The sequence below is a fragment of the Aphelocoma coerulescens genome, chromosome 11 (genome assembly GCF_041296385.1).
Source record: "Aphelocoma coerulescens isolate FSJ_1873_10779 chromosome 11, UR_Acoe_1.0, whole genome shotgun sequence".
NCBI classification, from domain to species: domain Eukaryota; kingdom Metazoa; phylum Chordata; class Aves; order Passeriformes; family Corvidae; genus Aphelocoma; species Aphelocoma coerulescens.
Window position 1 is genome coordinate 16728444 of NC_091025.1, and position 13623 is coordinate 16742066.

A 13623-nucleotide genomic window follows, 5' to 3' on the forward strand; every position below is an offset into this window, starting at 1 on the left:
CACTCCCTGATTTCAGTGATGTTCCATATCCTCCCTGCCCTTCATAGGCTGGATTGCCACCAACTAGGACAGAAAATTTGACTTTAAGACCTTCATGATTAAACCTACTATCAGTGTAGCTGGCAGGTGACCTCAGAAGTCAGTGGAAGTTGTTGTGGATTTTTTCCCACAGCACATTTCACTGGTGCTTTAACCTGGTTTTAAATACAGTAACAGGTGCGTTTCCATCTCTTTCTCTGAAAGACTGTTTTGCAGCCCAGAATTCTGGAAAAGGAAAGAAAAGATATTGTGTAAGTAGAACATAAAAAAGGGAAGTCCCAGCTTGGTTAGGGGGTTAGACGTACGGGAGTTAAAATTTATAACAAAGCAAACAGAAGAAGCTCCTGGATTTTCTCCTCCATGTTGCACTGAGCTGTCTCCATGTTACTCCAGGCATGAGCAAGTCAGGAGCTGCATGGGATCCTTGGATGTGGGGAACAATTGTAGCAGAGTGTTTAGGGATTTCAACAAACAGTATGTTTCAATTGTACATTCTATACTCTTAGAATTTTAAATTTTTGTTATTGTATATATATTATGTTATCCAGTATCTTTTACATGATTCTGGGTTTTTTCTTTAATGTGCATGTAATATGGGGCAAAGCTGTCCACTGAAAGTTTATGGCTTGTTCTTCAAGTATGTCAGTTCCCTAATTTTAAAAAAATTGTTATATAAATGAGTGCAAGTGTAGCATTGGCATATTTCTCTTCATGCAAGAATTGTATAATACAACGAAGAGTTCTTAGAATTTGTTGTTTTGAAGACTTGGCTCAGTGCTTGCAGATGTGTATCTGAGCATTGTGAAACTGCACAAGTGACATCAGTGAATTGCTAAGTTAAAAAGAGCAACTCTTGCATTTTACATTGTTTTACAATGTCCATGCACAGACCAAATAGTTAAAAAAATAATATTCTGATAACGTGGGGTATGAGCAAAGTAATAGAATATGCTCTTTCCATTCTGGCCAAAATGAGGGGAAATACCCAGGTAAGGTTTGCTGAAGTGGATGTGACATGTTTAAAATTACCCCTGAATTCCAGCATTTTCTTAAAGCAGGACAACTGTGCACAGTCCCTGTTTCCTCTTACTATTAAAGCACATTTTTTCAAAATGATTTACAAAAGAAATGAACAAGCAAATGTAATCATTCATTCTCTTTTTGTTTGATCAGTGTTATGTTATCCTTTATTAACTCTAATTGTGATAGGTAATTCTTTGCACATGTTCATTCCTTGGTTACAGCAGAGTAAAAATAGCTGTATAACAAGGTTGAACCCGGCCAATACCAAATAGCCCTATAAATTTAAATTAGTGCAAACATGACTCACCTCTAGATGGTTGCATCTTTGCTGAGTCTGCAGTGATCCAAGTAGATAATTCATGTCAACCGCTTTGCTTGGTTTTAGGAACCATGAAAATTAATGGTCCATATAATAAATACTGATCTCCAAGGGCAGTACATCCTCTTCTGTTCCCTGTATTCTCACATATTCTCACACACATGTAACATGCCAGTCACACAAAAGGAAGACTTTGCAAAATCATCTTTTTCTCTTTTTTTTTTTTTTTTTTTAAGGCCACAGTATGGTGGGAAATTCTGCCAAGGCTCCAGTCGTGTGTATCAGCTTTGTAATAAGCAGCCGTGCCCAGCAGACAGCCTGGACTTCCGAGCCCAGCAGTGTGCAGAGTACAACAGCAAACCCTTCCGGGGCTGGTTCTACAAGTGGAAGCCCTACACCAAAGTGGAAGGTAAGTGTGGCCCTGCTCTGAGGGACAGGGGCAGGGAGCTCTGAGCACCAATTCATCCGTGTGCTCTGGGCAAACATCACCCCATGTAAGCAAACACAGGCTCACTGGGTCTGTGGGAGATGTGTTTGCTTTCTAACAGGGTTGGACTCAGCCTCCTGTGGGATCCTGCCTGTACAGACATGCAGGATTGATTTGGGTTGGGAATTCGAGTCCTTGTCCTTACCATGACTCCCTGGCTGTTGCCACCCCTCTCTCTCTCATTTTATATTCCATATTGCTTAGTCTGAAACCCAAGCAAAACAATTTCCATGGAATTTTCAGCATGGGAAATGTAAGCTTCCACAATAACACTACCAGAATCTTCCTTCCTTTGGAATGTTCTCAGATTTCAAAATGTAACAGTAAATCAACCTTTTGACTTTTCTGCTGGTATGGTCCCATGAGAAGTGGAAATGCAAACAATGTACTGGCATACATTTTTTAAAGTCATCATTTACTAAGAGATCTTTATCAAGTTCAGGTCTCAATGACTATTTCTGTTATTTTGAACAAGCAAGTTTATTTTTACTTAATGTGTCTTAATTTTGCAAATATTTTGAATCAGTATTCACTTCTATCAGATAAAACAAATATTTTCTCCAGTTTGAAAGCACTACTTGAATAAAAGTGTCTGGATTTTCTCACATTGTAACTGCTTTGTTTAGGACTTGTACAAATTTGCTTCTGATGATAATAAGTGTGTTATTAAATATATTTATATATATATACACACATACATATAACTTTTGTTTGTAGCCTGATTATATTTTCTTCAGAAGTTTTTGTGGACGTTTATAAATGTCCCAACAGGCCAGTGTGAACAGAGGAAAGAACTGATATGGTTTCACAGCATGTAACAGTGGATGTTGTAAAACAGGGCGAAAAATGCATCTTGTTTCATAGAAATTAAGGTAGCCTACTTTGGTTTTAAAGGGAGAGGCTGTGTTTAGTAAAAGAAGTTTAAAATTAGGGACAAGGGGCATAATTTTCAAAAGCAAGATGTCTCCAAGTGTCTCTGAAGTTGGAAATGCCCATCCTTCCTGTCAGCTGCTTTGTAAAAGCTCCCCCAAGATCTACATTTGTAGTCCTGAAAACATGATCTGGTTTTCAAAATTGCTACAGATGCTTTGCCTCTGTGGAAAAGACTACTGGAAATCCAGCTGCTGATTTAACAATAAAAGGATCCTGTTTTGAATCCAATTTCATGTTCTTAAAAACTGTTTTATTTGTTGCACCTAAATTTGTATTAAAAGTGTGCATTTCAGCAATTGTCCTAATATTTACAATTTCATGACTGGTTTTGTCTATGCAGAATTAATCAGCTCTTTATAAGCATAACACACCACCCGTGTTTAAGGAGAAATTTGACAATGGATGGGATTTGTTGGAGGAAAAATTCTTTTGTTAGGGGAAAGTCTAGCTGCAGTTCTAACTTTCAGCTGAACTGATCATTTGTGCCATGTTATCCCTTTCCCAAATTTTAAATAAACTTCAAATAGAATTATTGCAGTCTCCCATTTCTCTTTATAAAAATGAAATTCGAGCCTGTGAAGCAGTGGAACTGAAAGCAGGGTGCAGCAGCAGAGCTAAGGCAATGCACATGCTTTTACACTGGGTTTGAATTCTTAATTCTTTGTGAGGGCAAGCAAACCCACGTGCTTTTAAAAAAAGCATGGTACAAACTCCTCTATTTAGCTATATTTCTATTTAGCTACATTCTGGTGTCCTACGTTGTCACCGTGCACAATTCATCCTTGCAGCTTATCCTCTAGAATGCAGGAGGAAACAACAGCCAAGATGCTTTTTATCTCTTTAACCCTGTCATGCAGGTCTGCTAATGCTTCCTTGTCCTTTGTTTGTTTGTTTGTTTGTTTCCCCAGAGGAAGACAGATGTAAATTGTACTGCACAGCTGAAGACTTTGACTTTTTCTTTGCAATGTCCAGTAAAGTGAAGGATGGAACTCTGTGTTCTCCAAATAATTATGATATTTGTATTGATGGAATATGTGAAGTAAGATAAAATTAAGTTTCTTACAATCCTAATGTCTATCTTTTCTTTTATAAGTGGGCAATTGACTCCTTTAGGGGAAATGCAGCTGTTTCTTCATATTCCCTTTTGTCTGAGTCCTTCACTTGTGCCTTTTGGTTGCAGCAAGTAGGGTGTGATCATGGACTTGGTTCCAAAGCTGTGTTGGATGCTTGTGGAGTTTGTAAAGGAGATAATTCAACGTGCAAGTTCTTTAAAGGCCAATACTTGATCCAGCACAAAGCTAATGGTAAGGAAAACTGTTCCTCGTGATCATCAACTCACTGCTCTGCTGTGTCCCCATGTAATATATATGACTCCTTGCTCATTCAGGCAGTGGCTGAGGGTCCAGATGTGAGCTGAAAATCACAGGGAGAGTGAGAGGAGAGTTCACGTTTCCCCTGTTTCTTGGTAACAAGAAATCTGTGAGCATAAGTCTTGGTCAGTTAAACAATCCTCTTGTTTCTTAAGCCACATTTTCCCTTTACATGTGAATTTCCTCTTAAAAGAGATTCTAGGATTCAGGCAAGTGAAAAAATTGTTGTCAGCAGCTTTGACTGGGATGGGACTGTAGAACATATAAAAAGCAATACACAGTATAATGCCAAACATGACAGTATTTCCATGTCCATTTTCAAATTAAGTTGTCTGGAAGCTGTCCAGCTGTTTCAGTGGAGGATCCAGGCACTGGGAGGTGGACTTTTCCTTAGTGGACTGTCACAGGCTTCTTGGGAAATAATCTCACTGTGCTGCACTTTCTCAGGCATAAAATGTAGATAAGATTTCTGTACCCACAGGGATATTTTGAGGATCTGTTTGCTGTTGATCACAGGACATGTCCTTATTGCAGTAATATAGACCAGGAAATTGTCCAGGCTATGGTAATACAGCCCTGGCTGGCAGCAGGGAGGTCCTCTGGTATCCAGGGCTTTGTGGAGACTGCATCCCAGTGCATCTCCCCTCAAAGCCCTTGTGGCTGGCAGTAGTACCTTCCAACTACTGTAGGAAACTACAGGGAAAACTACAGTGGAACCACCATTAGTGTGTTCTGCATTTTTCTAAGGTGAACTTGCTTTTTCTTGCCTTGAATCACAAGGAAAAATTTCAGGAATTGAAATACCTCAGAGTTACTCTGATTACAGACTGCATGGGTGGGAGGGTTAAAAATCAGAACTGGTTTTTCCTGGTGAAAATGGAGTCCCTTGGTGGGTCAGAAGAGCTGTGTATCTTTTGAACTGTGATAATTTCAGATTGGCTCAGAAAGATGAGCCAGCTCTGTGTGTGTGACAGCTGCCGGCACGTTGCTCCCTTCTCTCCTCACAGACTACTACGCGGTGGTGACGGTGCCGGCCGGCGCACGCAGCATCCAGCTCCAGGAGATGCACGTCTCCTCCAGCTACCTGGCCGTGCGCAGCCTGGCCAACAAGTACTACCTGACAGGAGACTGGACAATCGACTGGCCAGGGAAGTTCCCTTTTGCCGGGACAGTTTTTGATTATCAACGCTCCTTTAACCATCCCGAGAGTCTCTATGCGGCAGGACCCACTAATGAGACTCTGGTCTTTGAAGTAAGCCTGGCTTCTGATTGTTCTTGCCCTGATGTCCATTACAGAATTGCTAACGACAGCGTCAGCTCTGCACTGGGGCTCTCAGCAAGATGGAAGAATAGTGTTGAGTCACGCTAGCATTCAGACATGTGTGGTCATGCTGGATTGAAAGGCCTTTCACTGCTTTATTGAGGTCTGAAGTTTAGAAAACTGTCACAAATTCAGTGGAAAGGAAGGTGCATTAAACACACCCTGTAGCATCATTTCTCAGTTGCTGCACAGTGGTGATGGAGATTATAAATGGCTCCCATACATGGCATGCAATAAAATCCAATAATGTAAAAAATTAAACGTACCATTGTGTCAGTGCTCAATGGGTGCATGTTCAAATAATGCTTCTGAAACTGCAGGTGAGCGGAGCCATTTTCACATTCAGCTTGGAATGCAGTCAAAATACCACACACAGGATCCTGTAGAATGAATTTCTGTTGGTTCAGTTGTTATATTATATATGTTTACTTCACAATCAAATTAGTGTCACCTACTTTGTGTGCCAGATGTCCTGTGTAGAAACTATTGTTAGCAGAAAGGAAACTTGGTACTTAAATGGTTAGTTCCATTTGTACAATTTTGAAATTGGCCTCTGCTACTGCTATTCTAAGAAAATCTCCTTCTGCATTAGGTTGCTTAGCTAGATTTTCTTTTAAAATGCATCAGAACATCTGAGGGGCCATTTCTGGCTGAATGATCGAGGTCTTTGCTTCCTGTTTGCTCCATTAGTTTGCCATTGTTAGCTCTAGCAGGTCTTTGGCTTTGTAACTCAGCTGTTAAGTCTGTTTTGATGAATCCTTACTTCCTTGTGAGAAGGAAGGATCCCTCCCCAGCAGGGAGTCAGTTCCTTCCCACACCTTCCAGCAGTACCCTTGAACGTGTAGTGCCCTATGGGAGTATGGCACTGAGGGCTGTGCCTGCCCCCTGTCCGAGGCAGCATCCTGCTCTCCTTCCCCCATCCCGCATCCCTGTCTCTGGAATCTGCTCCCTTGCCCAGCTCAGTCCTGTGAAGCCAAGAGCAAGCACAGACTGGGACATGGAATATATTCTTCAAGGCTTATTTAAGCTTTCACAAGTATCCAGTGAAGTGTTTATTTGGAATACTGAAGAGCTCTGCTGCTCTTCCTGCTGGCTGAGTAATGGACTGAAACGTGTCCTTAAGAACCACTGAAGGCCCTGGACCATGGACACGTTAAAGCTCTTTAGGGTGAACACAAGTTTTAGAACAGGCAGTTTGACACAGGCTAAGGGGGGGCTTGTCTTTCCATAAACTGCCATCACAGTTCACAAAGCCTTTTGCAACATCTTTCTCCATTGAAGAATTTTCATTTTGGGTATGTGTGTTAATAGGGATCTTTAGTCCAAAGATCAGTTGAGTCCACAAGCTACAGACATGCTCCCCTGTCTGCAAATCATCTGCCTTACACCGAAACAGCCACACTTACTATGAAATGTTAAGCTGAACTCCCAGGAAGCTTATTTGTCATAACCCAAAGTAGATTTGAGCTGTATTATTATTATAGAGCTGAAGTATGAATTATAAATCTCCTGCAGGAAGACTTGGCTGCATATTGTGCACATACTTTGCAGAATAAAGATTAAAGAAAAAAAAATTAATGCCAAATAACACTTCTATTTTCATGCTTTCAAATTATGCTAAACATTTTTATTAAGATATAACATTTAACTGGAGGCTGTTGCTCCTTTCAGAGCTTATTTAAGCTTCCCTTGTATTTTTATTGAAATACCTACACCATTAGCATTGGTAGCTGGGGATTCCAATGACCAAAAATGTCATGTATGGCCCAATTACATGTGTCTATGAACTGGATTTAAGATTTTTTCCCTTTTAATAATTTAACAACATCCAACAAGCTGAATTCTGAAAAAAAAAAAAAAAAAAAAGGCAGAATTTTCTGTTCAGAGATCTGCAATATTTATAACTTGCCACTAACTCTAAGAAGCAAAAATGCCAATGAAAACTGAAGAAGTATGTTTTGAGAGAACACGCATATTGCTGAATGTCTGCTCTCGGCCATAATAGTGAAACAAATCCTACTTCAGCTCTGAATACCAGAAACTGATAGGAGGCTGAAGAAAAGGAGTGTTGAAGCATACTGCAGTGTAGCTTTGTTTTCATTTTCATCTCACCTATATTTTTCAAAGAAGCACACAAAAATGTCCTGCTGCAATTTTTTTATTCAACTAAGTTAGTTTTATATAAGATAAGGTTTTCCAGAGTTTGGACCTCAACTTCTTCCTGTAATTTTCAGATTTCTCTTTCATTTTTTAAATTAGCCTGTATTAAAAAGATATTTACTGTTTCTTTTCTAGGTTAGGTTTGTTGTTTTTCTTCCAGAATAATTCAGTGTGAGCCCGTGTAAAATGGTGCACTGCAGGTATGGAGGACTTGGATAAATTGTATGTATAATACAGGAGCTTTTATTATTCATGTGGGCAGAAAATAGAAGGTTTTGCAGCTGTATTTATTACCTATGACTGAAAGCCAGATTAACACAGCTTGTGCCCATTTCATTCTGTAGTTATAATTTTGGTAGACATTTGTGTGGTGACTGAAATGGTCCAGGTTTGTGCCTTTGTTTCTGCATGCAAAGCAGGCTGCAGGTATCCATGAAGCTCAGGTTGTGCACGTCCTCTGAGCAACATTCCCAGGAGAGGATGGGACCAGACAGGTCTGGCAAGTCTGTGCTCAAGGCAATCACTTCCTTTGAAATGCAGTCATCCTCCAAAATATTTTCTTGAAAGAGACATCTGAAGCATGTATTGAGAGAGAAGGAGCAGATGCAAATAATAAAAAAAAAATCTTTAAATTTCCCATTGTATTGCACACAAGTTCAGCCTTGCAGTTCTCTGAGATGTGCTGTATTTATATTTTATTGTACAGTTTGTTCCTGTACATGCATCTGTTCCTGAAATGCATCTTCTTTTCTGTCAGGCTTTTCAATAGTTTGGCTGAGCACATACATTTAATCAGATATTGCAGACCTCAACACTATTCAAAAATGGATAAGAGACCAGGAAAAGGCATAAACTGCTTTTCTTATTTGCTGTAGAATTTCACCAAACCCTCCCCTCCATATCTATACATATATATTATATATATGTAATTATGGGAATGAATCTTACTAAAAAAGACAAAGAGTAGTGAATCTGTAATTTAACTGGGTTGTGGGAGAAGAAGTACAAACTGTAGTGGCCAGATATTTTCTGAGGAGGAGAACGTTTTGAGGTGAATGTGGAATATGTATGACTAGTATTTCCTGAGCACAACTGCTGGAAGGGTGAATGCATGATGAGGTTTTAGGATTCATCAGCATCCCTTCTGGATTGCTCAGGAACTGATTTCACAGATAGAGGGAAGGGAAAACCCAGTAAATTGGTGTCCTTCAGAATTTGTGTATCAGTGTCCTTCTGAAGTTAACATGACTGATATTTTGGTGATTATGGGTTTTCAAAAACCAGTAAAAGCTGAAATGAAAAATATTCATAGATTCAGACAACAGTTGCTGTATTGGCCCAATTCAGATTTCATGAAATAATGGTCAGTGGTCAGAGGGGTAGAAATATTATAGCTAGATGCTAATCTAGGATGAGAAATTGATACCAGGTTTTTAAAATACAGTTAATGTAACATGTTTGTCTCAAATAGAAACATGCTGGATTTTTTTAAATGTAGCTGAATACCTTCAGCTCATTTATCTGTTATTTGGACATAGGAAAGCCAAGGTAATTTCTTCCAGTTTAAAGATCTTGTCAGTGTTTTTCTGTTAGCTGAAAGATATTTAACTTGAGGTAAACAGTCAGTGTATTTATCATTAATTATCTAGCTTTGCTAACAAGAGCTGCCAGTGGGCACCGCCAGCTGCTCCAAAGGATTTTGGAGAAGGAGAAGCCTCACAGGACTCGGTCACATGTGAGGTTCACTGGGGACACCCATTTGGTGAAATATTCAGTCATGCTCCAAGACACACAAATGCTGGGGAAGATTCTGAAAGGGCACAAGAAACAAGATTTTATGTGGGCATGAAAAAGGCTGCATGGCCAGGGATTGATGAACTAAATTGAAAACATGAGAGTTTTGTAATTTTGCGTTCCGTTCTATCAATAAGCAGATGAAGGAAGAACTGACTGATTTAAGAAGTCAAATACAACTTAAGAAAGCAAAGTTTTCCAGGATGAGACAGGATCAGTATTCTCACTGAAGTTTACCTCAAACTTGGTGAAACCTTAAATCAAGAAATTGAGAAATCTTTGTGAAATAAAGAGAGTTTATTTTAACATCAATAAGTAACAGATGGAAAGGATGCTTTGTAAAGAGGCAGACATCCACAGGAAGAGAAGGTGAATGGAGCTTCAAGGCAGGAATATGTCTAATTAAATCCAGTAAATCACTTCCTCTTTATCAATAGGGGAGAACAGGAGAAGGGAGGCCAGGTGGAATGGCTTTACTGATGATGTAGCTGCCACTGGGAGAAAGCCAAGTTGCAGTTATAAAGGATTACATTTATTATTAGCTACTAGATGATAAATTTGTACTGATTTCCCCTGAAGAGAAAGTAGGCTAAAGAGACCTAAGATGTACTTATAAGATACAGATGTTGACTCATTACAATGGATAAAAGGGTTCTCCTGTAGTGAGGAGAGATTAGCTGGACAGCATCCCTGAAGGTTGTACATTTAGCATGTGAACAGTGAAAAAAGGGAGCACAGTAACAATGGAAGATAAATTTGAAACAGCTGAAGTAGAAATGAGATCATATAGGACCCTTTCAAGGATACTTCTTTTTTTTTTCTTCCCTTTTAATGACCTTAGTGGACTTTCTTGAAAAACAGTAGTTTGTCATAAGCTTTTAGTTAGGACTGTGTTTAAAGTTACTTTAGAAGTATTGAAGAGATAAAACGCCTTTTGTTTTAAGGTTTGGCTTAAGTACCCAGTGGGTAATTCTTCCTTTGCTGCTTTCCAAACAGGTGTTCTCCCACTTTCCTTTGAAGCCCTGGTGCTGCCACTGTCAAGGATCCCATCCAATAACTGCCCAGTTTTAAAACTTGTTTTAAACACTTTTCCACCAGAACCATATGCTGCATGCTTAGATTTACCAGAATAAATTCACAGAAGTCAATGGAATTAACCTTGATTGAACAGAGAAATCAGAATGTGGCTTAGGATGCTGGATATTACAATATTCATTAAACAGCATGTGGATCCCCAGTGGATGAGAACTGCAGGTCCCAAGCAGAGCACAGCCAGGCACTTGCCTTCACACAGACTTCTCTGTCTGCCCTCTCTGCAGATTTTTACATCCCCCTAAAGAAGTTATCAAAGACTTCCAAAGCATGGGAATGACCCAGGAAATGTAGATGATATTTGCAATGTAGATGCAGCTTGAGGATGCAGACCAAAGGTACTGTGGATGTTGGGATGTGGATGCAGGGATTCAGAGATTGGGCTCACACCCATTTTGTAAATGAGGCACATGCAGAATGCGTGCAGATGAAAATAATCCTTTACCTGGCTTTTTTCCTCTATGCTCAACTTCACTCTGTAAGTGATTTGTAAATGTCTATTAGTCCTCCACAGAGATAATGAGTCTTTTTTTCAGCTTGCTACAAGCCAGGCATTAGTATTCTTTCCTATATATTGGACAAAACATTGTGGAAGAAATAGGAATTTAGCTAGTATAAATTAATCTTTTAATTCAGTGTGCTGCAAGTAATTTCACATACACATCTTACAATAAAAAAATACTGAAAACCACTGAGTCAATCATAACAAAGCAATATTAGTAGACTCTTTAAAAATTTGACCTGCAAAATAGAGTATTATATTGGAAACTTTAGATGGCCATTTGAAAAAAAAAAAAAAATCAATCTCAAACAAAGGAGCAGATGCACAGCTAGTTTAGGGAATTTATTGGTTTAGTTTTCACATCAAAATTAGCAGCAAAAGGAAAAGGTTCTTTACTCAGGAGAGTTCAATCTATCCATTGTTTTTACATTTTGTGCCCTAAGCTAAAGCCACAGTTCTTTTTCTTCGGAATAGATCCAGCAGATTCCAGCCGTAGAGCCTGTGGTTTTCAAACTCAAGAAGCTGTAAATTTTATAACTCTGCGCCCTGCGGTCAGAGCTGCTGAGTGTTGTGTCTGAAGTCAGGTGGTTGGTGTGTTAAAGGTAGACATTAAACAGTTCTGTTGAGGAACTGGAAATGTTTAAGGAGGTTGTTTGCCAGCTGTAAATTTGGGAGCAAATGCCAGTTGGCTGAAAAGATGCTGGAATGCATCCAGTTAAGTAGACTAGCACTGGAGGTCTTTCCAAATTTGTAGGTCTGATAACTTGGCTGAATATGCAGACTTCAGTTATTGGGTTGTTAAGAAAGGGCTTCATAATGAATGTTTGAAAATACGATAGAAAACTTTTTATATGCTCATTACTTTGGCAAAATTGCAACTTTGCAATAGTGTTGCATTCCTGATGTAAATTCGGTCGAATATTATCCATCGTGTACTATTTTTCAGCTGAGTGCCAGGGACTTCAAAGCATATGGTTTTGTGCCCTGCAATATTTTTTGTCTCCAATACTGTTCCATAGTTTGATTTTGCCCTTTTTCTACATAGCTGGGATGATGCAGGAGGAGAGACACCTGACTGTGATGCAGCCCTACTTGGTAAACATTCACTCTCGTAGCCTACTGGGTGGGAAGGGGCTCTGGCTTTGGCTGCTGGCCAGGAAGTGAGAGGAAGTTCCCTTCTCCTGCCTGTTAGAATTGTGGCTACTTCCCAATGTGCAAGGAGGGGGTGTAGCCCAAGGTCTTAAAATGTGTATGGCCCAGCTTGCCTGGTGTGCAGGATTTACCCCCCCAAGCACTCAGCCAGCTGCGAGCTCCTTGCACCATTGTGTGGTTGTTCTCTGAAGGGATGGATTCTCATGGCTCTTGCTCTGACTCGTCCCAGATCATTCCCTTCACTCTGCTGAAGCACCAGGAGAATATTGCTCTAACAGGAGTAAAACTGCCACTCTTACCTTCTCATCCTCCCCCTTTCCTGTTCAGAACTCCGTGTTCAGAATGCATTCCATCTGTTCCTTGCCTCCACTGTCACAAAGAGCACTTTCAGAAGACATATGTTCAGTCTAATACTTAAAGATACTTTTATTAGAAAAGTTTTAAACTTTGCTGGTTTTTGGCCACTGGCACAGCACAGTTTTATGACAGTTGTCAGAATCAAGTGAGATGAGGACTAACCCTTACACGAGGTTTTGTGGTGTGGACAAAACCTCCTCCTTCTTTGACACAACTTATTAAAAGGCCAGACAGAATTTCAGCCTCTGCACTTGAAGGAACACAGAGCACCTACTGAAATGGGAGAAAGTGTTTCTGGCTGCCTAAGATGCTGAGATCTGTGCTAGTACCTTAGACTTGTAGGATGAGTAAAAGTAAATTACAACATTTTGAGCTTTGGTGTGTAAGAAGAACCAGGGAAGGCATTGTTTTAAGTGGAGAATAGTATTCCAGGGCTCAGTTCTTACTACAGTTAACACACTGCATTTTTTTTCTGAAATGCATTTTCTGAAGCTTTAAACTTCAGATATTTGTCTCAATTTGTCCTTGAGAGAAGAACAGTAGAGTGAACATGTTATTGCAGCCTGTGTTATCTGGAAACTCTAATGCCAATGGACTTGGAGTTCAATATTCTAACTCAAGAACAGCTGTTTTAGCAGTTGGACTTTTTGCTATCAGCAGTCTGATAGATTTGTAAAAATAAAAATTTATATGTTTTCATTCATCTGAAGGGGCTGTTAAACCTTATCACATTTACATCAAGATAATGATGAATAACTAAGGGAAAAAGAAAAGTCCTGAAAAAAGTTACACTGGGAATGGTTTGGATAGAGTACAGCAAACAGGGCACAGAAGCACACACTGGGGAAGGAGCCTAAGGTGAAATTCAGAAGCTTTGTGAGATGCTCATTAGTGAGCCCCGTGCACTGGGGGCTCTCAACACTGTGGAGGTTTCCTGGGAGGCCAGTAAGGGATCCAGAGATCTGGGGTGCATCTGTGCAAGGCAGAGAGGAGTTGCACAGCAGTCTTAACTCTTGTGTTTCCTAAATTCAGAGTATTCCATACTAATCCTGATCCTGTAAAATAGCTGTGATC

The 13623-nt window shown here is 39.8% G+C and overlaps 1 protein-coding gene across 3 annotated transcripts in view; it reads left to right on the top strand.

The window, feature by feature from the left end:
* The window catches only part of ADAMTS18 (ADAM metallopeptidase with thrombospondin type 1 motif 18), a 75433-nt gene that overhangs the window by 45436 nt on the left and 16374 nt on the right, over positions 1 to 13623 (top strand). For all 3 annotated transcript variants that reach the window (XM_069026588.1, XM_069026589.1, XM_069026590.1), the window contains 4 exons: positions 1618 to 1790; positions 3710 to 3840; positions 3982 to 4105; positions 5179 to 5423. In XM_069026588.1, the coding sequence (XP_068882689.1) occupies positions 1618 to 1790; positions 3710 to 3840; positions 3982 to 4105; positions 5179 to 5423 (673 nt within the window). The remainder of the gene's footprint in view (positions 1 to 1617; positions 1791 to 3709; positions 3841 to 3981; positions 4106 to 5178; positions 5424 to 13623) is intronic.